Source organism: Artibeus jamaicensis, unplaced genomic scaffold, assembly GCF_021234435.1.
Source record: "Artibeus jamaicensis isolate MK-2021 breed Jamaican fruit bat unplaced genomic scaffold, CSHL_Jam_final contig_1085, whole genome shotgun sequence".
In the NCBI taxonomy this organism is placed as follows: domain Eukaryota; kingdom Metazoa; phylum Chordata; class Mammalia; order Chiroptera; family Phyllostomidae; genus Artibeus; species Artibeus jamaicensis.
Window position 1 is genome coordinate 7439 of NW_026521214.1, and position 23346 is coordinate 30784.

At 42.1% G+C, this 23346-nt stretch overlaps 1 protein-coding gene across 1 annotated transcript; it reads left to right on the forward strand.

The window, feature by feature from the left end:
- Positions 1 to 22174: 22174 nt before the first annotated feature.
- Positions 22175 to 23125, forward strand: LOC119042601 (olfactory receptor 14K1). Its single transcript, XM_037136350.2, has one exon. It carries the CDS (start codon positions 22175 to 22177, stop codon positions 23123 to 23125), a length of 951 nt encoding a protein of 316 aa, XP_036992245.2.
- Positions 23126 to 23346: the final 221 nt, after the last annotated feature.

The following is a 23346-nucleotide window of genomic DNA, read 5'->3' on the forward strand; positions in this document are numbered from 1 at the left end:
TTATCATAAAAATATTTTTAAAAAATCAATGACATGTTATTACATAGATATGTGCATTTTATATATTACTGATCACAAACTTGGGACCTGCTCAATGATTTTAAAAGATTATCGAATGGCCCGCTCTATAATTAGGGTTATTATGTGAGGACTTTTTTGCTTATACGTGGTGGCAGATATCTCAAAAATTATGCACAGACCTTTTTTTTTTTTGCTCACCAGTTTTTGTTAGTGTTTGTGCATTTAACATGTGGCCCATGACAACTCTTCTTCTCCCATGTGGCCCGGAGACGCCAAAAGTCGGACACCTCTGCCGTAGGTAACTATCTGCCTTTCTCTTGCTTTTAGGATTCTCTCTTTGCCTTTGTCGTCTGTCATTTTAATTATGATGTGTCTTGGCGTGGGCCTCTTTTGGTTCATCTTGTTTGGGACTCTCTGCACATTCTGGACTTGTGCATCTTTTTCCTTCACCAGTTTGGTGAAATTTTCAGTCAGCGTTTCTTCACAGAAGTTCTCAATCCCTGGCTCTCTCTCTTCTTCTTCTGGTGACCCCTCTGTTGCGGCTGTTCCTGAACAACTTCTCAGGGAATGCAGTTGGGACTTAAGCAGCAATATAAACGCGCAGTCAAACTTCATGGGGCCATCCCTTAATAAGCGAAGACATGCCACAAGGGTGGATGAATTTGTTAGGTTTGGCTGACTGGTAACTGTAAATAACTTGACATTTGATGTTGACAATTTTAAAACTAAACTGACAGCCATTATGTGTGAAAGAGAGATGACTAAGACGTTGAAAAGATGGATCAGAAGGAAGTAAATGCTGCTGACAGGGAGGCAGGAAGGACTCATGACAAAAAGATAAGGTTGGCTCTAATCAGGAGAAGCAGTGATTTCAGTTGGGGCCTGTGGCCACTGGCTGAGCTTTCAGACTTCAGCTCCAGCCCATGGGCTCATTGTTGCCATGGCATCTTACAGTCAGGTGTGTGTTAGTCCAGTGCCTGGGCCCAGTGTAGTCTGTGCTCCAATCCGGACATGTCTTTGGGCCCCGGAACTGATGCACATAGGTGATATAGTGGAGGCTGAGCAGCAGTTTCTGGTGCCACAAAGCTGCTTCAGTCGTCCTTGGTACTATCATGGGTTCTAATGCCAGAAAAACCTCCATGGCTCAGGGGTCATGTGAAAGCATCTACTGCAAATTATGCAGACAAGGGAGAGCTGGTCTTCTGATGGGAATATGTGTGTTAACAAGTGAGGTGTTTATTTTATTCTTCTTTTCAGGTGAAGGTCCTGCAACAATGAATGAAATAGGAGCTGTTCATGTTATGGACTTCTCCAAGGACCTGTGGACTATGTCCAAGAGACCATAGCTACAGTTAGCAGGGGGCAAATTGCCCTCCAGGTGAAATTAGATCTGCTTTTGGGGCAGCTCATACAGATCTCATATCCAGACCAGTGATGACTGTTTTCCTGAATTCCTTAGTAATCATGACACAGGCTGAGTGACAGGTGAAAAGCTGACACAGTAGACCACAGGAGGCAAGAAGCCTAGACAAGAAATCTGGGCCATCAATAGTGGTTCTACTTGATACGTATCATGCTTCCACGCAATGTATTTAGCTGCCTGAGATTTGCCTCATCTGAAGAAGGACATATTTGGAAATACAATGATGGAGCATAACCTGGGAAACAAAGACTTGACTGATTTCAAGGGATCCTAACTGACAAAAACATTACAAGACTGTGTAACACACACACACACACACACACACACACACACACACACACACACTCTTACCACAGAAATTTCAGTACCAAAAAAAATATTCTAGATGTCTTCAAAACACAGGGAGCATACCGCCAATACTGATGAACAGTAGAGTGACTGATTTGAAGAATGGATACCTAAGAATTTGAACCTGGAATTCTATTTCTAATAAATACAAATTGCAGAATTAAATTAAAGCATTTTTAGGTTCTGTGTTATTTTCTTTGCAAGTGCCTTAGGATGAAGAAATAACAAAAATGAGTTAAAAGGAAAATAATAGAAAGGAAAATAAATAAAACAGAAAATTAGAATAAAGAAAATCAACAAAACCAGAGGTGAGCTCCTTTAAAATATTATTTTATTGATTGATTTTAGAGACAGAGAAAGGAAGGGAGGGAGAGTGAGAGATGAACTTGTCCCATTTATGTGTGCGTTCATTGGTTGATTTTTGCATGTGCCCTGACTGAGGATAGAACCCACAAACTTGGAAAATCGGGACAACATTCTAACCAACTGAGCTACCTGACCAGGGCTAAAATATTAATAAAACAGATAAAATCCAATAATAATGATAAAAATACATAAAACTAACTTAAGAAACAACAGAACAAAAACAAAGAGGAAGTTTGCTGCAGTACCTATATTCATCAAAAGAAAGAAAATAAAATAATTTAAAAATCTACATATATGTGTATATGTAATGATATGTTATAATATGACATAGGTATTTATATAAAATAAGTTTGGTTATACCTATTCTATTTGTTTGTGGCTCCATAACTAAATATTAGAGAACACACAATGATGTTAAAGACCATCCAGGAAATATATAAAAAATAAGACTAATAAGAAGTATGTGATACGCGAGACTTCTGCCAAGATGGAGGCGTAGGTGGAAACACTATGCCTTCTCGCACAACCAAGTTTAAAGACAACCAAGTTTTAGAAACAAAAACGCAGCCAAAACACAGAAAATTGAACTATATGGAAGTCTGACAACAACAAACTTTTCATCCAGACTGGTAAGAGGGGCGGAGCCAACAGCAGAACAGGGTCGGGCAAGAAAGATCCCCTGACCCAAGCACCAAGAAGCCATGAGTGGATGCCAGGTGTGCAATAGCAACAGGTGGATTTAGTGGGGGTGCAAGGTGGCAGGCTGACCGTGGTCACACATTCGCGTGCAGATAAACAAGTGAAGGAGTGAGCAGTGAGACAGACTGTGCAGGCCCCAGCAGTGGGAAGCAGCAAAGGGGACTGCTATTGCTCCTCTCTGACTCCGCTCCCACATACAGCTTCAAATCCCAGCGACCCAAGTGGCCCCGCCCTGGTGAATACCTATGGCTTCCCGAGGTCTACCTCCACCTGCAGATACTCTGATGGCCCCTGAGGTTACCTGGTCTTCCTCCTGAGCCTTTTGGTGAGAGACTATAGATTGAGCCCAGGCTAGTTGAGAGACAGCAAATGGGTCCTCTAGTTGGGGGTCACACAGTCAGTTGGGCACTGGATGAGGGGGAAGTAGCCCCCACTTGAAAGCCTTACCCCTTAGTCTCTGCCAGAGTCTCCAACTGTGGGGGGAGCCTTCCACAGATTCAGGTGGGGCACAGCCAACTGTCCCCCTTTTCAGGAGCAAGCTCAGCACCCTGGGCTCAGAGAATAGATCAAAAGTCTCTTGGGGATAATGGCAGCCCACCCTGCAGGAAGGGACCAGCTCAGCATGAGTATCTGGGACCTGGCAGGGCCGATGTAAACAGTCTCCCACTGGGGGTGGTGCCTGCAAGCCTGCGGGAGGGGGGCAGGCACTTCTTTCCCTCCCCAGGGTAGCTTGGGCTGACTCACAGGGGAGATTGGATTTGCCTCCCTGCAATATAGCCACAGAGCCCTGAACTCAGGCTCCCCAACAGATGCCATGCCAGGAGACACAGTCCAAGTATCCCACTTCTGTGCTGCCCCCCAGCACTCTGCCAGACCCAGCAGGGTGAGGCCACAAGTCCCCGCCCCGCACAGCAACCTTGTACCTCCAACTCTGAGAGGGCAGGGCAGGCAGGGCAGCTCAGGAGGTGGGGGGATTCCAGGTGGAGGAGAACTAGTCTTATTTCCTAAGACATAGAGTTTATGGGTCTCCACCAAAAGCTTCCCCAGAAAATAGAGGTCCCCTGAAATCACTGTTCAGTGTGGCCATCAAACCCCTGACCAGGATCTGAGTATGGCAATGTGGCCTCGCCAGCTGTCAAAGACAGACTGTGGCCTCCCAGGCTGGTGCTGTAATGACAGGCGTGCTCCTCCCTGGGGGGCGGGGGGGTGTTCCCAGTCCCCCAGGCTGAACCCCCACTGAGTCCCAGCACCACATGGGAAGTGAACTCCTCTTCCCACCTCTGCAGCTCTGGGTTGGGGCTCCCTGTGCAGTGTTGAGACCCCATGTTCCTGGGGAGGAAGTTCTGCAGCTGTGATGTACCTCCAGCTTTTCGGCCGCCACTGCACCCCTTTCCATGTCTCTGTGTAGTTTCTTCTGTACTCTCTGATTACAGTACTTCTCATCGGCTCAGCCTTCAGTTGGTTGTTCAGGTTGATTGTGCTATAATTCAGCCATAAGTCCAGTTTGGGGCTGGGAGCAAGTGGGCACAGCTTCCACCTGCTCTGCAGCCATCTTGGAAAAACGTGATCCCACCAGATTTAATAAATAGTCAGGAATTCGCCCATGTGCCTCTTCTTCTCATTTTCCTCTGGTTCCCGGGCCCTTCTCCATGCTGACGTGCCCTCCGTCCTGCTTCACAGGGGCCTTCAAGGGTCCCAGATGCAATGATCTTCTGTGGGAATCGGCCTGTAGTAACACAGACATCATCACCAAACCCCACGCTGTGTCATGAGAGCAGAATTCTCAGTACAAACTTAAAAAATATACATTTATAGCTATGGAGTTACATAAAACTTTACGATATACAAATAAATGTTCAATAATATCAATTTACATTCCTGCATATCTCACCCTAAATAATTACAAATGGTGGGCGGCAAGAAAGACCCCCTTTGGCCTTTCTGTCTGTCTTCATAACGGCTGTTTTAAATCTGTCTTCCTTATTTCTGAGGACGTTAAGTTCTGACATAACATCCTCTTCCAGGGAGGTCTTAGGCTGGGAGGACACACGCAAGACACTTGGTTGGAGTAACAATATCACGTGGTGTAAATAACAAATACGAGGAATATGCTGTGGAAGCAGATCTCAGAACTGCAGCTGCTGCTATGCACCTAAAAGAAATCGAAAGTTTGGGATATCAAAATTGCAGTTAAAAATGTCGCATCACTATGTGCACAACACTAAAGCTATGCAAATACAAAATAGTTTTACTTCTGAATACATATGTACCCATATACATATATATATGAAGATATACATATTCCCCCAAACTATATATATGTTGATGACAGATATAGATGTAGATATAAATATCTCAACTAAATGGATAACATTTACTGGATTATTTTTTAAGTATCCCAGCCCTGTCCTTGGACTAAACAAGTGAAACTTTGTGTCAACTTTAAACAATCAAATAACTTCTTGTAAAGTAAGAGTTGAATAATGTATTTCTATACCCAATAACATCCAATTAAATTTATATTATATTATAAATAAAATCTTGACAAAAATATGAGACTTTGTATATATATAACATATAACAGACACACAAACACACACACATACATATAAAATCTTGTGTCCACCCAAGGAAGAAAACATACATAACTTTTCATGTGTGCAGTGTGAATCCCAGCTATACTGAAATGACCAGTAATCAGTTCATTATTTTTGTCTAGTAACGCATCTTTGGTTGTTTTGAGGGAGTGCGTAGGATGAAAATTGATTGTGTAGTGCTGGTTGTTTTGATAAGTGTTAGTATGTTTTCTCCTGAGGCTTGTCTATTCATAGAAATTATATATATATTCTGTTTTTCAAAGGTGGGTTAGGTGATATAAAAAATACACCCCAGAAAACTTTCACTTGAGAACAAAGAATAAAACATCAGGACTATCCAATAATCAGAACACAAAGTACAATTGCTTTGTTCTGTGAAAACTGTCACAGGTAGTTCCCTGGCTGCCATTTGATTTTCCTCATTGGGTATCACCTGACCCCCCAGTGAGACTGTTTATTAAGATAGGGACAGGATGGGGGCCTGAGCAGAGATTAAATTGCCTCTCACACCATGAACAAAAAATTGAAAGCAACTTTGTTTTTTTTTATGTAGCAACTCTGGAAGCTGTGAACTTTGCCAGTTAACTCCCTGCCCTGGAAGCACCAAGGGGCTTGTTACAGAGCTGCAACATAACAATTAAAAACTTACAATTAAGCAGAGGAAATTAGAAGCACTTGCTTCTGTCATTTTTGGAGTCCAGGAAAAGAAGACCTTGTTAAAACATCCCCTGGGTTTGGCTGTAAGGGGAATTGGCAACAGTGAAATCAGAGAGAAACTTGGAGAGAAAGTGCGAAATTTCTCCTGGGAGCAGATGCAGGACTCACACACGGACAGACCACGTGCCTGTCTCTGAACACACGGTGCCTGTGTTCTCAGGGGGCTCCTGACTGTAGTGTAGGACAGCAAAGTGCGCTCCCCAGGCTGTCTGGGGGCTCACCCAGCCCCTCTGTTCAAGTGCTACGAGGCTCTTTTGCACACAGGGGCTGATCATTGAAAGAAGCTGATTGTTCCATGTGTGTGCATGCTGCGTGTGTACAGTGAAATGCTCCTATCGACAACATAAATGTCACATGTAACATGTTCCTCTTACCATAGGAGTTCACAGCTATTTTTCTTAACATTTTTCCATACACCACATAAATCTTTTTTCAGTTTCAGTTGCATTTTTACCTTTCTTTAAATAATAAAGCATAATATGCCAAAAAGTTTCATATTTTCTTCCATCTTCAATATTAAAATGGCTACACAAAGATCCACCAATTTAATAACTTAAAAAATGCATGCTGATAGAACAGTTGTCATGATACAGTCGAACAAAATTTTTTGGAATAAAGTTGCAGACAACTCTAGTCTATTAGAACCATCCTATGGGGAAAACCAAAGGAAGTTTTCGGCCAACCCAATATAAGTGTTGCTGAACATGTGCCATCTTGGGTTACTCCTTGAATGAGACTCACTGATGGTCTGTTTACTAGAAGCAGGTCTGTGGTTGCAGGTGAGGGGGGAGCAGGGTGTCAATACCGTACCATTAACAGGACGCAGTAGAACAACACAGTGAGCTGAGTTAGTGGCTCTCCTTGGTGGCTTTATGCTGATTTTGACACTTCTAACATTATTTTCATTCTCATTATGAAATATATTACATGCACAACATAATATACGTCCTCTTAATAGTCACATGTTTAAAAGTAAAACAGAACAATCTGCAGTCACCACACATGCAGGAAATGCACATCAGCCCTTGGACACCGGCCATCCACTCCTGCTGGCCTCGGGCAGCTAATGCAGCCTCAGTGTTATTCTGGCCAATTCTTTGAGATTTTTCTAATTTTATCTGAAGTGTTTGTATCTTCAAATATGTGTGTATCTCTTTTGAGCATTAAATTCAGAGAATCAGAGAGAAGATTCTCTCTGATTCAGAGAATCTTTTCAAAAGATTCAGAGAATCTTTTGGCTTTTCTTTTCAGTGCTCAGATTCTTGCTTGGGAGATTCATTCATGCAAGTGCTGATGGTTAGAAATTGCTTAAAATGTAACTATGTAGTGTTACATTGTTTAAACATAAGCTCTCCGATTTCCTGCTATTACAAATAAGAACTGAATGAGTACCTCTGGGCAAGTCTCCTTTCGAAAGTAGGAATCGTGTCAGAGTGAGCACCTAGCAGCTAAATAGATGGGTCACAGATCATTTACCAGGTGACTCCTGATTGTCACAGTGACTGCATAGCTGTCACTCCTACTCCTAATGCATCAGAGTTCATTTTGTCCCACATTGTCACCCAAACCTGGTATGTGCACTCATATAATTGCCACTAATCATGAGGGAAATGTAAATGCAGAACACAGGGTATCACCTCACACCTGTCAGATGGCCACCATCAATAAGTCAACACACAACAGGTGCTGGTGAGGATGTGGAGAAAGGGGAGCCCCTGTGCACTTTTGGTGAAACTGTAGATTAGTGGACCACTATGCAAAATAGTGAAAAATTAAAAATAGAACTACCATATGACCCCACAATTCTACTTCTGGGTATTTATAGAAAGAAGGAAGAAAGGAAGGAAGGAAGGAAGCTAATTCAAACGATATATGTACCCCTGTGTTCACTGCAGCATTATTTATAACAGCCAACATATGGAAGCAACCTAAGCTTCCATCAATAGATAAGTGATAAAGAAGCTGTGGTACATACACATATCTGGGCATTCTGTGACCCAGTGAAGTTGACATATGAAATTAACTATCATAACATCCAGTTTTTGATATGATAATGAAGGGAAACATCACTCCTAAAGAAAATAATTTTCAGATTTCTGGCCAAGGTAGAGGCATAGGCAGATACATTCTGCCTCCTTGCACAATCAGAAGAAGGACAATAACAAATTTAAAAACAAAAAAGAACCAAAACTGCCCCAGAATCAAACTGTATGGAAGTGTGAGAACCAAGAAGTTAAAAAAGAAATATTCATCCAGACGGTAGGAGGGGCAGAGATGGGCAGCGGGGTCTCAAGGCAGCAAATGGCAGAAGCTGCCAGGTGGCGGCAGGTGAGTGGGCAGCCCCACATTCACATGTGGATAAACCGGGAGGAACAACTGGAGAGCGAGACACACCCACAACCCAGGGTTCCAATGTGGGGGAAATAAACCTCAAAACCTCTGACCGAAAAAACCTGTGGGGGTTGAGCTGGCAGGAGATACTCTGAGCCTCAAAGGAGAGTTCATTGGAGTCACCCACAGGGTCTTAGAATCTACACAAAACACCCACCCGGGAATCGGCACCAGAAGGTCCCAATGTGTTTGTGGGTGGCGGAGGAAGTGACTGAAAGTCAGTGAGAGCTGAACAGGTGGCAGTGTTCTCTCTGGGACCCCTCCCCACATACAGCGCCATAATGCAGCAAAGAGCATTCCCTTTCCTTGGCAAATACCTAAGGCTCTGCCCCTTTCTACATAACAGGCATGCCCAGGCAAAATTCAAAATTGCCCAAATGAGAGAACACATCAGAGATCCAGAAAAAAAAAATACAAGTAAGCAATGAAGAGATAGCTAATTTATCAGATGCACAGTTCAAAACACTGGTAATTAGGACCCTCACAGAAATGGTTCAGTGTGGTCACAGAATAAAGGAAAAAGTGAAGGCCAAAGGGATATAAAAGAAAATGTACAGGGAACCAACAGTAATGGGAAGGAAACCAGGACTCAAATCAACAATTTGGACCAGAAGGAAGAAACAAACGTTCAACCAGAACAAAATGAAGACACAAGATTAAAAAAAAAAATGAGAAGAGGCTTAAGAACTCCTGGGACAACCTTCGCCATTCCAACATCCAAATTATAGGGTTACCAGAGGGAAAAGAGGAAGACCAAGAGGTTGAAAACTTCTTTGAACAAATAACAAAGGAGAACTCCCCCAATCTGGCAAAGGCAATAGACTTCAAGGAAGTCCAGGAAGCTCAGAGAGTCCCAAAGAAGTTGGACCCAAGGAGGAACACACCAAGACACATCAGAATTACATTACCCAAGATTAAAGAAAAGGAGAGAATCTTCAAAGCAGCAAGAGAAAAGGAGACAGTTACCTACAGAGGAGTTCCCATAAGACTATCAGCTTTTTTCTCAAAAGAAACCTTGTAGGCAAAGGAGGGTAGAAACAAGTATTCAAAGTCATGAAAGGCAAGGACCTATATCCAAGGCTACGCTAACCAGCAAAGCTCTCATTTAGAATGGAAGGGCAGAAAAAGTGCTTCCTAGATAAGGTCAAGTTAAAGGAGTTCATCATCACCAAGCACTTATCATATGAAATATTAAAGGGACTTATTTAAGAAAAAGAAGATGAAGCCCTGGCTGGTGTAGCTCAATGGATTGAGCACGGGCCTGCGAATCAGACAATTGCGGTTCGATTCCCAGTCAGGGCACATGCCAGGGTTGCAGGCAGGTTCCCTGCAGGCCAGTTCCCAGCAGGGGACGCACAAAAGGCAACCATACATTGATGTTTCTCTCCCTCTCTCCTTCCCTTCCCCTCTACAGATAAATAAATAAAATCTTAAAAAAAAACCCATCAATGTGAATATCTTAAACTTAATTGTTCTTAAAAGAATAATTTAAAAAAAAGAAAAAGAAGATGATAAAAAATATGAACAGTAAAATGACAACAAACTCACAACTATTAACAACTGAACCTAAACAAAAACAAACTAAGCAAACAACTGGAACAAGAACAGAATCACGGAAATGGAGATCACATGGAGGGTTATCAGTGTGGGAGTGGGAGGGAGAGAGATGGGGAAAAGATACAGGGAATAAGAAATATAAATGGTAGGTACAAAATAGACAAGGGGGCGGTTAAGAATAGTACGGGAAATGGAGAAGCCAAAGAACTTATATGTACGACCCACGGACATGAACTAAGCTGGGGGGAAACGTGGGTGGGAGGGGGTGTGCAGGGTGGTGGGAAATAAAGGGGAGGTAATGGGACAACTGTTGTAGCAACATCAATAAAATAAAAGAAATAAAAAGAAGTTTAAAAAAATTATCTTCAAACCATACACTTTATCACATAAGTAGAAGAACAAAAGGTATTTTTTCCCTTTTTTTTTTTTGCAGTTAGGCTAAAAGTTAAATACAAAGTTAGATTTGTTTCTAATATTTATGAATTTAAATTTTTAAATTTAATTTTGTTGCACATTATGTGAAATATTTGATGACCTCGTAGTAAAAAGTACAAAATAAAGTACAAAGAGGAGCTTCCTTTCCATCTGAGTCACGCTGTGGCCTCCTCTCTCCATAGAAAACCATCCCCGTTGGCTGTGACCCTTCCATTCTTTAATACATGGAAATATTATATACATTTTATTCTCTTAGCAATATACCTTAGAGATTTCCCCATAGTAGAAGTTCACACACACGCACTATATAATGTGTGTATATATGTGTACATACATACAATATATTACAAATGTATATTATACATATAATATGTGTATATAATTATATGTATATATAATAAGGTTCTTTTAGAACCTTAGCAGTTGAGTCCATGTGTCTGTGGTGAGGCCATTTGATTGTGACGCTGTTTTCTGGTGTGACCACAAGCTCCCAGCTTGCTGTGTATAAATTCTGCCAACTGACAGAGCTTATGATCACACAGAGTATCTGTGATTTTTGAAAACAGGAAATAGTTTCAGATCCCACAATTTCAGGTCTGGCAGTGGTCATCTCTATTGCATTGATAGTTATTTGTAACTCTTTTTGGTGGACAGAGTTGCTGTATGCACATTTTAAAGGTACTATATCTCATGAGTTCTAATATTTTTGTTTAATGCTTGCAAATTGTTGGAGAAAATAGAAGGTTCATGTAGAAGATTTCACACACATCACCTCAGGATTACGTCAAGTTACTGAAAAAAAATTAAGAAAAGTAAAGTTCCTTGCATTTAAGTTATATCGCATTAAAGATGTAGCCAAATTATTTTGTTCTAAAGTCATTTGGAATCATTACAAGACCTTTGACCTTAATAAAAATTTCAAACTGTGATCAGCTGTTTAAGAATGTTTGTGTACTACCTAGCTCCATGTTAAATTTCCAAACACTCGGCACACACTCTATCCTTTTAATATAGAGGTTGCATTTTTAAAACAAGGGTGAAATTAATCTTTTTATAAAGAAACTAATGAGATAGGGGAAAAAACAGATGTTTGGAAACATGTCCACTGTCATGTGATTTTGCTGGCAAAAATAATGTGAGCAAGTGATCTCTAAAGCTTTACATGTGCCTGCTAAACAAAATTAGAAACAACTCTCTAACCTACTTTCTCTTACTAAAAAAACAGCCCTAAATATGCTTATTATCCTTTTAAAATAAAACATGAACAGGTTTAGATTTATTTTAAGTTCAAATTTCAACAGTATGTTGGCATTTGTGGAAATATACTGAAAAATATCTGATTTAGTAAACACAAAAGTAATGTATTTGTTCCATTCGGGTATAATATGTGTTGTGAGGTGTCATTTTTTTAGCTCTGGTATCCACAAAACAGAAATATTACAATATAATACATCTATTGCAGGGTCATCAATTTATTAATCACAAAGTTTAGATATAATTTCAAAAACATTGAGGCATATTTACTCACATTATCCTTACTAAAAATATTATCATTAATATAAAAAATTTCATTACATGTTGGTGTGGTCAAAATGCGTGTATAATTGATAAATTAATTATATCAAAATGTAAGTCATTTACTGGCTCTTTAAAGAATATCTTTTACTGATTATGCTATTATAGTCGTCCCATTTTTTTTCTCTCCTTTCCTCCCCCTCCGTGCTGTACCACACTCCCACCAGCATTCCCCCACCTTAGTTCATGTCCATGAGTCATACATGTAAGTTCTTTGGCTTCTCCATTTCCCATACTATTCTTAACCTCCCCCTGTTTATTTTGTACCTACCATTTATGCTTCTTATTCCCTGTACCTTTTCCCCTATTCTCCCTGCTCCCACTCCCTACTGATAACCCTCCACGTGATCTCCATTTCTGGAATACAGTTCCTGTTCTAGTTATCTGCCTTCATAACTCCCACAGAATTTTACAGCCAGAGGTTTTGAGTCTTTACTTTCCCACACTGAAACCCTGGGTTGTGTGGTCTGTTTCACTCTCCAGTTTTTCTTCTTGGCTTATTTACATTTGAATATGGAACCAGTGGGTTCACCAGCCACTGCCTTGCTCACCCAGTCCTCTGCCTTACTGTGTATCCTCTCAACCTGGCTGGATGTCTGAGCCCCTCAACCAGTCTGGATGAATGTTTGTTTAATTCCTTAGTTGTCAAAGTTCCATGAAATTTGATTTTCTGGCAGTTCTGGTGATTTATTGTTTTTTTTAAATTAATTAATTTATTTTTAGAGAGAGGAGAAGGGAAGGAGAAAAAGATGGAGAGAAACATCAATGTATGGTGGCCTCTCACACACCCCCTAGTGGAGACCTGGTCAGCAACCCCAGCATGTGTCCTGATTGGAATTGAACCAGTGTCCCTTTGGTTCCCAGGTCTGCACTCAATCCACTGAGCTACACCACCCAGGGCTATTTATTGTTTTAATTTGGTTGTTATCTTTCTTTTGATTGTGTGGGGAAGTGAAGCATTTCTACTTACACCTCCATCTTGGCTGGAACTCCTTAATTACATTTTTTTTACACCAATAATAAACTACCTGAAAGGAAACTAAGAAAAAAGTACCATTCACAATTGCTTCGAAAAGAATACATGGTTGCTCAATCAGTTGATTAGAGTGCCATCCCGACGTGCCAAGTTTGTGGGTTCGATTCTGAATCAGGGCACATACAAGAAATAACCAATGAATGCATAAACATGTCAAACAACAATTGATGCTTCTCTTGCTCTTCCCCCCTTTTTCTTTTTCTAAAATCAATAAATAAAGATAATAAGTGAATAAATACATAAATAATAATAAAATACCTAGGAGTAAATTTAATCAAGGATATAAAAGACCTGTACTCAGAAAATTTTAAGATGCTAAAGAAACTGAAGAAGACACAAATAATTGAAAGTGTATACTGTGTTCATGGCTAAGAATATTAACATCATTAAAATGTCCATACTACACAAGTGATTTATATATTCAACACAATTCTCATCAAGATACCAATTATGTATTTCACAGAACCAGAACAAATATTCCAAAAATTTGTATGGAACCACAAAAGCTTCTGAATATCTAGAGCAATGTCGAGAAAGAACAAAGTTGGAAGAATCACACTACCTGATATCAAACTATATTACAAAGCCATTGTAATCAAAATGGCATGGTATTGGTATAAAAACAGACATATAGATCAATGGAACAGAATAGAGAACCAAGAATGCCTTTATAGTCAATATTTGACAAAAAGGCAAAAACATACAATATGGTAAAGGTAGTATATTCAATAAATGGTGTTGGGAAAACTGACAAATACATGAGAAAAATGAAACCATAACACCTCCCATCATACACAAGAATAAATTCAAAATATATTAAAGATTTAAATGTTAGATTTGAAACCATAAAAATTCTAGAAGAAAACATAGGCAGTACAATCTTGGACATTTCTTGTAGCAATATTTTTTTTCTGATATTTCTCCTTAGACAAGGGAAATGAAAAAAAAGTAAGCAAATGTGACTACATAAAACTAAAAATGTTTTGCACAGCGAATAAAATCATCAAGATGAAAATACAACTCATTAAATGGGAGAATATATTCGCTAATACATCTTATAAGGTGGTAACACCAAAAATTTTAAAGAACTTATAAAACAACACAAATTCCCCGCCAAACAATCTAATATTAAAAATGGGCCACAGAGCTGAATAGACATTTCCATAAAGAGGACATACAGATGACCAACAGACACATGAAAAGATGCTCAACATCACTATCATCATAGAAATTCAAATTAAAAACACAATGAGATATCAGTTCATATCCGTCAGGATGGCCATCATCAATAAATCAACAAACAAGTGCTGGTGAGGATGTGGAGAAAGGGGACCCCTCATGCACTGTTTGTGGGAATGCGGACTGGTGTAGCCACTGTGGAAAGTAGTATGGAGTTACTTCGAAAAATTAAAAATGGGAGGGCTTTATTATCCAGTGATTCCACTTCTGGGATATATATGAAGAAACTGAAAACCCTGATTTGAAAGAATATATGCACCCTTGTGTTCAATGCAGTGTTATTTACAATCACCAAGATTTGTAAGCTGTCTGAGTGCCCATCAGTAGATTGATGAATAAAAAGCTGTGGTACATTTACCCAATGGAATACTCCTCAGCCATAAAAAGGAAGTGGATTTTACTTACCTATTGGAACAGCATGGGTGGACCTAGAGGGTATTATGCCAAGAGAACTAAGCAAGTCAGAGAAAGACAAATACCATAAGATTCACCTAAATGTGAGATCTAATGAAACAAACTAACAAGCAAAATAGACTCATAGAGAGCAGGCTGACAACTCTGGAGGGTTGTTGGGGGAAGGGGTTGAGCAAAGGAAGGAATAAAAAGAGAAAAAACTCATGGACATGGACAACAGTGTTGTGATTGCCTGGGGAATTGTCGGGAGGGGGTGGGGGAGGGTAAAGGGGGATAAATGGTGATGGAAGGAGACTGAGTTAGGGTGGCAAACACACAAAACAACACAGCTGTTGTAGAATCATACGCTTAAAACCTATATACCGTATTTTTAGGACCATAAGATGCACGTGGGGTTTAGAGGAGAAAAATAGAAAATAAAAATTTTGAAGCAAAAAATGTGGTAAAATATTTAATAACATAAATAACATAACATTTCACCAATTTAAGTGTAAACAGAACTCACCAGCAGCATGAACAACCATTATTTCACCCAAATTCGGAGGAGGGCTGCATCTTATAGCCCCAAAATAGGATAATTTAGTTTCAGGGTCACTGCAATAATAAATTCAATTCAAAGGAAATAAATAAATAGCAAAATGGTAGCTGTATACAAGTGAAGGAAAGAGCCTGAAGGAAACCAACCCTGCCCAGGCCTTCCCCTTGGACTTCTAGCCTATAGAACTGTGAGAAAATAGGCTTCTGTTGACGCCAGTCTGTCATATTTCCTTACAGTAGCACTATCAAACTAACACAGATATGGATAAGAAATGAAGTATTTGGAGATGAATATAACAAAATATGTTCATGACTTCTGTGCTGAAACCTTAAACATGGCAGAGATAATTTTTAAAGTGTTTTTAAATGGAAAAAAAAGATGCCACTTTTATTTGTTACCATGACAATATTTTCTCTACATTGATCTAAGTGCAATTTCAATAAAGATTCTTCCAAGTTATTTGGACATTGATAAGACGATTAAAAAACTCTTATGCCCTGGCTGGGTAGCTCACCTGGTTACAGTGTCAATCTGATACGCCAAGGTTGCAGGTTGGGTCCCTGGTCAGGGAACATACAGGAAACAACCAATGAATGCACGGAGGAGTGGAACGACAAAGCTATGCTTCTCTCTCTCTCTTTCTCCACCCCCTTCCTTTCTCTCTCAAAAGTCAATGGAACAAAAACTGTTATGATGATGGGCCATGAGGCTGACTGTCCCGTGATTTTTACTAAATGCCATCATGATATGAAAAAATGATGAGGATGAAGCTCTAATTGAAACACCAACTCTATGATGAATGTGAGAGAGTGTCAACAAGAGGCTGCAAGATGATAGAAACAAGATATAGGCATTTTGGAGGGCTTATCATCCATCCAGGGTATCTGGTGAGGCACTAATGGGAACAAAAACAACGAACAAATAAAGGACAATTGATGTCTGTTCTAGCAGATGAGAACATTACATGACCAGGTGCTGAGAATGTGCCCAACTTTATCCCAGCAACGGAGAAGACCCTGCTGGGCTTCATTGTGATGTGGCTTCTGAGAGGAGGTGAGGACTCTTCTATACCATGGACGTCACCCAAGGACCGCCACCGGTGTCAGAAATCAGCAGATTCTTGGAACTTTCTACCCTGGCATCTCTCGTCACTAGTGACAATGAAGGCCAGTTATCCTCCCTGAGGGCTGGCTTAAGCCCAGGGAGTGAGTAAAGAAAAGATCGATGGGACATTTCGTGGCTCAAGGCCTTAAACGAAACCATTTACTGATCCCGAAGTCAGAGGACTCAGCTCACTTAGTGTCCCCTCTCTGCTGAAGCTGAACTGAGGTTAGTAGACTCCATTGAAAGAGTAGTGGGAGCAGGCCTAAGGTTAAATGGTTACATGCTTTACAAGCCAATGAATGTCTTAGGATCAATCGTCACATACATATAAGAATAGTTAAAATGTTGCTGCAGAGTTTACTCTAATGAGCCCCCGAGAGAACTCACCTTCTGTGTCACTGGAGGAAAGGGCAGTGGCAGCAGCTCCCTGGCCCGAGGTGGGAGTTAAGGGCAAGGTCTCCCAGGTCTTAGCATCGCGGAGCTAAATGTAAGCCAAGCGGACAGTGACCTGCTGGGAGAGCCCCTTGGAGTCTGTGGAGGTGCACTCGTGACTGCTTTCAAAGCCCTGTCCCTTCTCAGGAAAGGGCTGTGTGAGGCACAGGACATCAATAACACCTTTTCCCACCTAGAAATTGGAGACTCCACAAAGCAAACAAATACCGGTATGTAGAGGACAAATACGGTATGTAGAGGACAGAGATGCTCAGTCAAAGCTATCGTAAGTTTAAATGGAGTGTGTATGTGTGTGTATGTGTGTGTTGGGGGTGGTGGTGATTCAAACGGGACTATGGAGGCCCTTGGGAAAACTATTCGCAGCGTCTGGCTCTTTCTATGACTTGAAAACAGAGCCTTTTTTAAACGAAAAGTTGGAGGGACGTCCCAAATAACTTAGCTATTTCATTTTTACTTCCTCACCAAAATATTTTTTTTGAAATCTAAAATAAATGTATTTGTATTTGGGAGAGCATTCTCGTCGGTAGTTTTCTGTAAATGCCATTCTTCTTGCCTGTCCTAACGCGCAGACATTACCAGGACTGCGCAGGCTCCAGTAGCTGCCTCCCCTCTCCTCGGCTTCCTCTTCCTGCTTCCCCCTCCCCCCCCATTTCCGCCAGCAGTGACTGAGTCATCCCACTGTGATCTAGGAATAGTTCAGAAATGTGTAAGCCAAACCCCACTGAATTCTAAGGCTCTCCCACAGAACCCCTTTATTTTAGGGCTGCTCCATGCACTATGAACATTCCACAAAGTTTTGGAAGCTCCGATGGGACACAGCCTGTGGACTTTTATTCACTCACGTGAAATTGCTGTGGACAAGCATCTCACATACATCAAAGGTTTGTCATGTCATCGACATCAGCTGGAGATCAAAGCACACAGAGCTTTCACCTCCTTCATATCTAATGCCAGGCACAGTAGGCTGAGGGGAGAAGAACCCACTGCCAAAGTCAAGTGTTGCTGGGCGCCAGGAGCAGGAGAGGGCGTGCCCTGGTGGGTGGGCTTTGACCTTCCCTGAGGCACACGGGTTGGCCGAGCAGAACCCCCGGCCTAGGGGCAGTGCGTTTGGACCCTGCTCTCTCTCAGCCTGTAGACTGTGCTGCAAGTCCCGCTCCAGCCTAGGCACCAGCACAGGCCGCAAAAGCGTCTGCCTCCCTCGCTGGGGCTGGGGTGACCTTGGAGTTGGCTCCTGGGTACCGCTGAGGAATCAGGCCCAGGGCTGCTTTTCTCTGGCAAAGGCACCCGAAGTCGGCAAAACTCAACGCCATCGCCTTTTCTTAGGAGCCTTTTGAACTGGACATTGACAGATTATCTCACTCTGCAGAAGGCCTCTCGCTCTGGGCTGGGTGGGCGGGTGGGTGCTGTGAAGGTGGGTGATGGAAGCGCTCCCACAGACACGCTGGGTCCGTCTCCCTGATACTGATGTGGAGGGGCGGGGAGGAGACAGAGGAAACAACACGAAGTGCACTGAGCTGGCGTGTGTGTGTGTGTGTGTGTGTGTGTGTGTGTGTGTGTGTGTCCCTCCCCCCCCCCCCCCCACTGCTCCTTGTGGAAGGCGCTTTCCCCCATCAGGCGTTTCCCCTCCGTGTCCTTCATCCTCCCCCAGTGCAGTGTTGTTCCCTCTGCCTCCCTGCCCTCCTCGTCCTCATTTTCCTTCCTCATTCTTTTTACCTCGCCCCCTCTATCCTGTCTCTCTCTCTTCCTTTTGCATTTCTTCATTTCTGCCTGTATCTTTGAATGTGCGTGGTAGTATACTGCTCAAGACTAATCATTGTAATGAGCCACTGCTTGGCATAACAAATAACTAGGTTTCCCTAAGACATTATTGCCAGCACACAGGAGCATACTCAGCGTGCTTACTTGCTCCCTAATCTCACGTGTGCCCTCTGCCCCGGCTACTCTGTTAAATTGGTGCGTGTAAGCCACCTGTAAGAGGGGTTGTCATTGGTTCTTTAGTCTCTGCGACCACACTCGGAAACACACGATGCTGTTTCTTGCCTCCTTTTACTTGAAACTCTCCCTGCTCTTCCTGCCTTTGTGTGCTGACCTGGGTAACCATGTCTGTCCAGCTTTCTTCCCCTACAGTTCCTTCCATAGAGTTCTACATTTCCACCTCCCTTGTCCCTCTCTTCTCCTCACTACAATGGGGTGCAAGGTCTGCTGTCCCCTCCTCGGGCCAGTCACAGGCCACAGGACCTGTGTTGAACCTTTGTTCAAGAAATGGGGGCCAGTGGAACTCATTCTTAGGGAATAACTAGATTGTGGCAGAACAGGTATGTAAACATGTGTTACTGTGCTTGGAATGATGAGGATGTTTTTCCTCAATATAATGTCTGTGATGCTCTAGTCTGATTTACAAATCGCACCTGGAAGCGGTGGGAGGGTGTGTGTGTGAGTGTGTGTTGTCTGTGTCCTGTTGTGGTGCCATGTGTGTGGTGGGAAGTGTGTGTCCATGCACATGTGTGTAAGGACGAGAGGAGATTCAGATGTCCTGCTTGGCTCATCGGTAGCTTCTAATCTTCTTAAACCTCCTAAAACCAAATATGTTTTTAGCTCACTTTTCCATTCTCTTTTGTCCCTTCTCTATTATGTAACTGTTTTCTACCCTTAAGAAAAATAAAATAAATATAATGCCTACTTTTCTTCTTTGAGATGGTTTTTCTTTTGCCATTTATTTTATGCCTGCTACTAATGTATTACCTTAAAAATATAGCTCTTTCCCATTAGTACACTATTTAGAGCTAGGTGGCTTTAAATAATTTCTTCTCTGTCAGATGAAAATAGAAAATATTAGCTTTTGGGCTTTTGTAAATTGAACTTATTTTAGGTAGAATCATAATATTAAAATGTAATAAGGTTTCATACCAAAAATGCTAATAATTGTGTTCAATTATGAAAAAATATTGATAATTATGTGCAATTGTAAAATCAGTAAGCATGGGCTTTAGATGTTAAAATAGTGTTTTTTTTATTTTATTCATTTATTTATTTATTTTTAGAGAGAGGGGAAGGGGAGAAGAGAGAGAGGGAGAGAAACATCAATGCGTGGTTGCTTCTCCTGAGTCCTCCAATGGGTACCTGGCCCCCAACAGAGGCATGTTCCCTGACTGGGAATCCAACCAGCAACCCTTTGGTTCAAGAGCCCACGCTCAATCCATTGAGCCACAACAGCCAGGACTAAATAGTGGTTTTATTAATAAAAAAAACAAGCCCACATGGTGAGAAGGAAGCTGCCCTGGTCCAACCACAGGTATATGTTTCATGCATTTTTTTGAATTACAGATTGATAAGAGATCAACACAATGGAACTTGCCAGAAGCTGCAGCACTGTTACTTCACAGGATGCGGAAAGCACACAGAGAATGCAGGGAAGGAGAGGGCCTAATTCAGGAGGAGGAGCCAGGAGCTGAGAAGCTCCAGTGGAGGCGCTGGGGCGGGGGCGCGGGGCTTCCAAGTCTACTTGCGGTCTGCTCTGCTCCCGCTCAGCTGCGCAAAGGCTCAGTGGGCCTTAGGGCACTGCTGCGAGGCCCCAAAATGAAACAAGGCTTTCCCCAAACGGGACGGTCTCAGGGTGAAGGTTATGAAGCTCCGCTCCATCTAGCTTTTGCAAGAGACTCGAAGGTGTGGCAGCATGGCACGTACACAGGACTTTTGGGGACACAGGCAATAGTGCAGCAAAGCTGGGCTCAGGGCCACGGTACCCAGAAACCTGGCAAGAACAGGCGGGGAGCTGGTGAGAAAGCCGCAGCCACTGCAGGGAGTCCTCAAAGCCCCGCAGTTGGCGCCCACTTAGAGCCCTGCGCCTGGGAGGCTGAGCGGTCACAGATGACAGTGTTTTCTTACATTAAGGTGCTAACAGGAAAAGAGAGGAAGGAGGCTGCATGGGAATGAAGAAGTTAACTAAATTAGTCCCCAACAAACCCAAACTCTAGGACAGGAAAAATGCTGGTTATTCATTACTCCAAATCCTTGCAAGGATCATTGTACCCAAGAGATGGAACTATAAATCTTCAATAAGAAATTTCATCAAAACTCAGAAGGTCTCCATCAGAGAGGAAGGAGGCTGCATGGGAATGAAGAAGTTAACTAAACGAGGCTAAAGAAAAATCAAAGGGAGGTTCTAGAAACAAAGAGGATCTGAATGAGGAAAACATGCCCACAGAGTTCCTAACGCTGGTGTGACCCTGGGCGACCCTGGACAATAAGCCCTCAGAGGTCAGAGGACAGGATTTCTCTCATTAGATGCATGCACATTGCTAATGTTGGCTGGTTCTTGCCACTAATTGACTCCTTCCTAGTGTTACGTGCCCATGACCTGCACGATCTCAAGTTTAGCTCTTTCCATAAAAAATGGCACCAAACACTTACAAACCAATTAATCAAAATTACCAGAGTAGCTTTCTGTTTGTTGTGTGCCGCACTAAATAGCTGCACTAGATCAGCAACAACAACAAAATCCTCTGGCATTTGCAACAAAGAATTAATTTCTTTTATTTTTAGTGAAAAGATAGGAAGCAACCTTAATGTCTTTCAGTAGGAACTGAATAAAAAATTAGAATATCATCTCATAATGACTATTTAAACAGACTGCAATGTGCAGTGAGTGGGAAACGAGTCCATGATGTCTAATTCACAAGAAAATTTACAGTAACTACAATAATATTTATGCATGAAAAGTGCACCTGAGCCCTAGGCAGTGTGGTTCAGTTGGTTGGAATGTTGTCCGGTAAACCAAAAGGCCACAGGTCCAATTCCCGGCCAGGGCATATGCCTGGGTTGCAGGTTTTGTCCCAGGTTGGGGTGCATACAATTGATGTTTCTCTCTCATATTGGTGATTCTCTCCCTCTCTCTCTTCCCTCCTTCCTCTCCCTCTAAAATTTAATAAACAGGTCCATGGGCGAGGATGGAAAAACAGAAACTGCACTTTGTCAGTCCTGCAATTCCCATTAGAAATAAATGTACTCAAAATAATTTCTGAGTAATTAGGAAGCTCTTTTCTCCTTTGACAACAAATTTAACTCCAGTTATATTGGAATGTTATCTCCATGGTTGTTTTCATTCCTGTGTCAACAATAAGTATGAATATTTTTAAAGTTTCTATCCAGTCCATGATGCTAATGTGTATGATGTTTCAAAACTAAAGAAGCAAGTGGATTGTATTTGTCATACTAACGTAACTGCTTTTCTAGACTGAACAGGTGGCTTATAACCGTGAAACATGATGAATCAAACCCTGGTGACGGAATTCTCATTCGTGAGATGGACTGAGAGCCGGGTGCTGTCGAGGCTTCACGCCGCATTATTCTCACTGCTCTACCTCGTGGCCATGTGGGAGAATTTCATCATCATCTTCCTCACAGTTCTTGACTGTCACCTCCACACCCCAATGTACTTCTTCCTCAGACATTTGTCCTTCTTAGATCTTTGTCTCATTTCTGCCACAGTCCCCAAGTCTATCCTCAACTCGGTCACCTTCACCGACTCCATCTCTTTCCTGGGGTGTGCAGTTCAGCTCTTCCTGGTGGTGCTAATGACTGCGTCGGAGATCGGCATCCTCACAGCGATGTCCTATGACCGCTATGTCGCCATCTTACGCCCTCTGCATTATGAAGCCGTCATGAGTAAAGGGGCCTCTGTCCTTTTGACGGCTGTGTCTTGGCTCAACGGAGGGGCCTTGGGCATCTTGTACACAACTGGGACATTCTCTCTGAAATTTTGTGGGTCCAATCAGATACACCAGTTCTTCTGTGATGTCCCTGCCCTACTGAAGCTCACATGTTCAGAGCAGCACGTGACTATTCGTGTTGGCGTGGCCATCGGTGTCTGTTATGCATTCTCCTGTTTAGTTTGCATTTTGGTCTCCTACGTGCATATTTTCTCCACTGTGCTGAAGATCCCGACCAGGCAGAAGCGGTCCAAAGCCTTTTCCACCAGCCTGCCTCACCTCATCGTCGTGAGCATGTTCCTTCTGACAGGCACTGTTGCTTATTTAAAACCAGCATCCGACAAGCCCTCCCTTCCACACTTGCTGGTGTCTATCTTCTATTCTGTGGTACCCCCAACCTTGAACCCTGTGATCTACTGTTTGAGGAACAAGGACATTAAAGCAGCGCTAGGAAAAGTCCTGTGGATTGATAGAAATAGGAGAAAAGTTGTAGGCAGAAAGTAGAATTTCTTTTTGTTCCATCACAAACTAGCTGTTTGAAATTCTTAGTACCAGAGATAAATATACCACAGAGATTTGTTGGTGTTAAACTCAGGCCGTCAGTCTGAATAGGAGGCAAGATTTTTCCTCAGACTCTTTCACGTAGTTACATAGAAATTATGAAGATTTTCTTCTCGTAGCTTTGATGATTTCAGCTCTTGTCTGAGCTCCATAGACGTGAGATT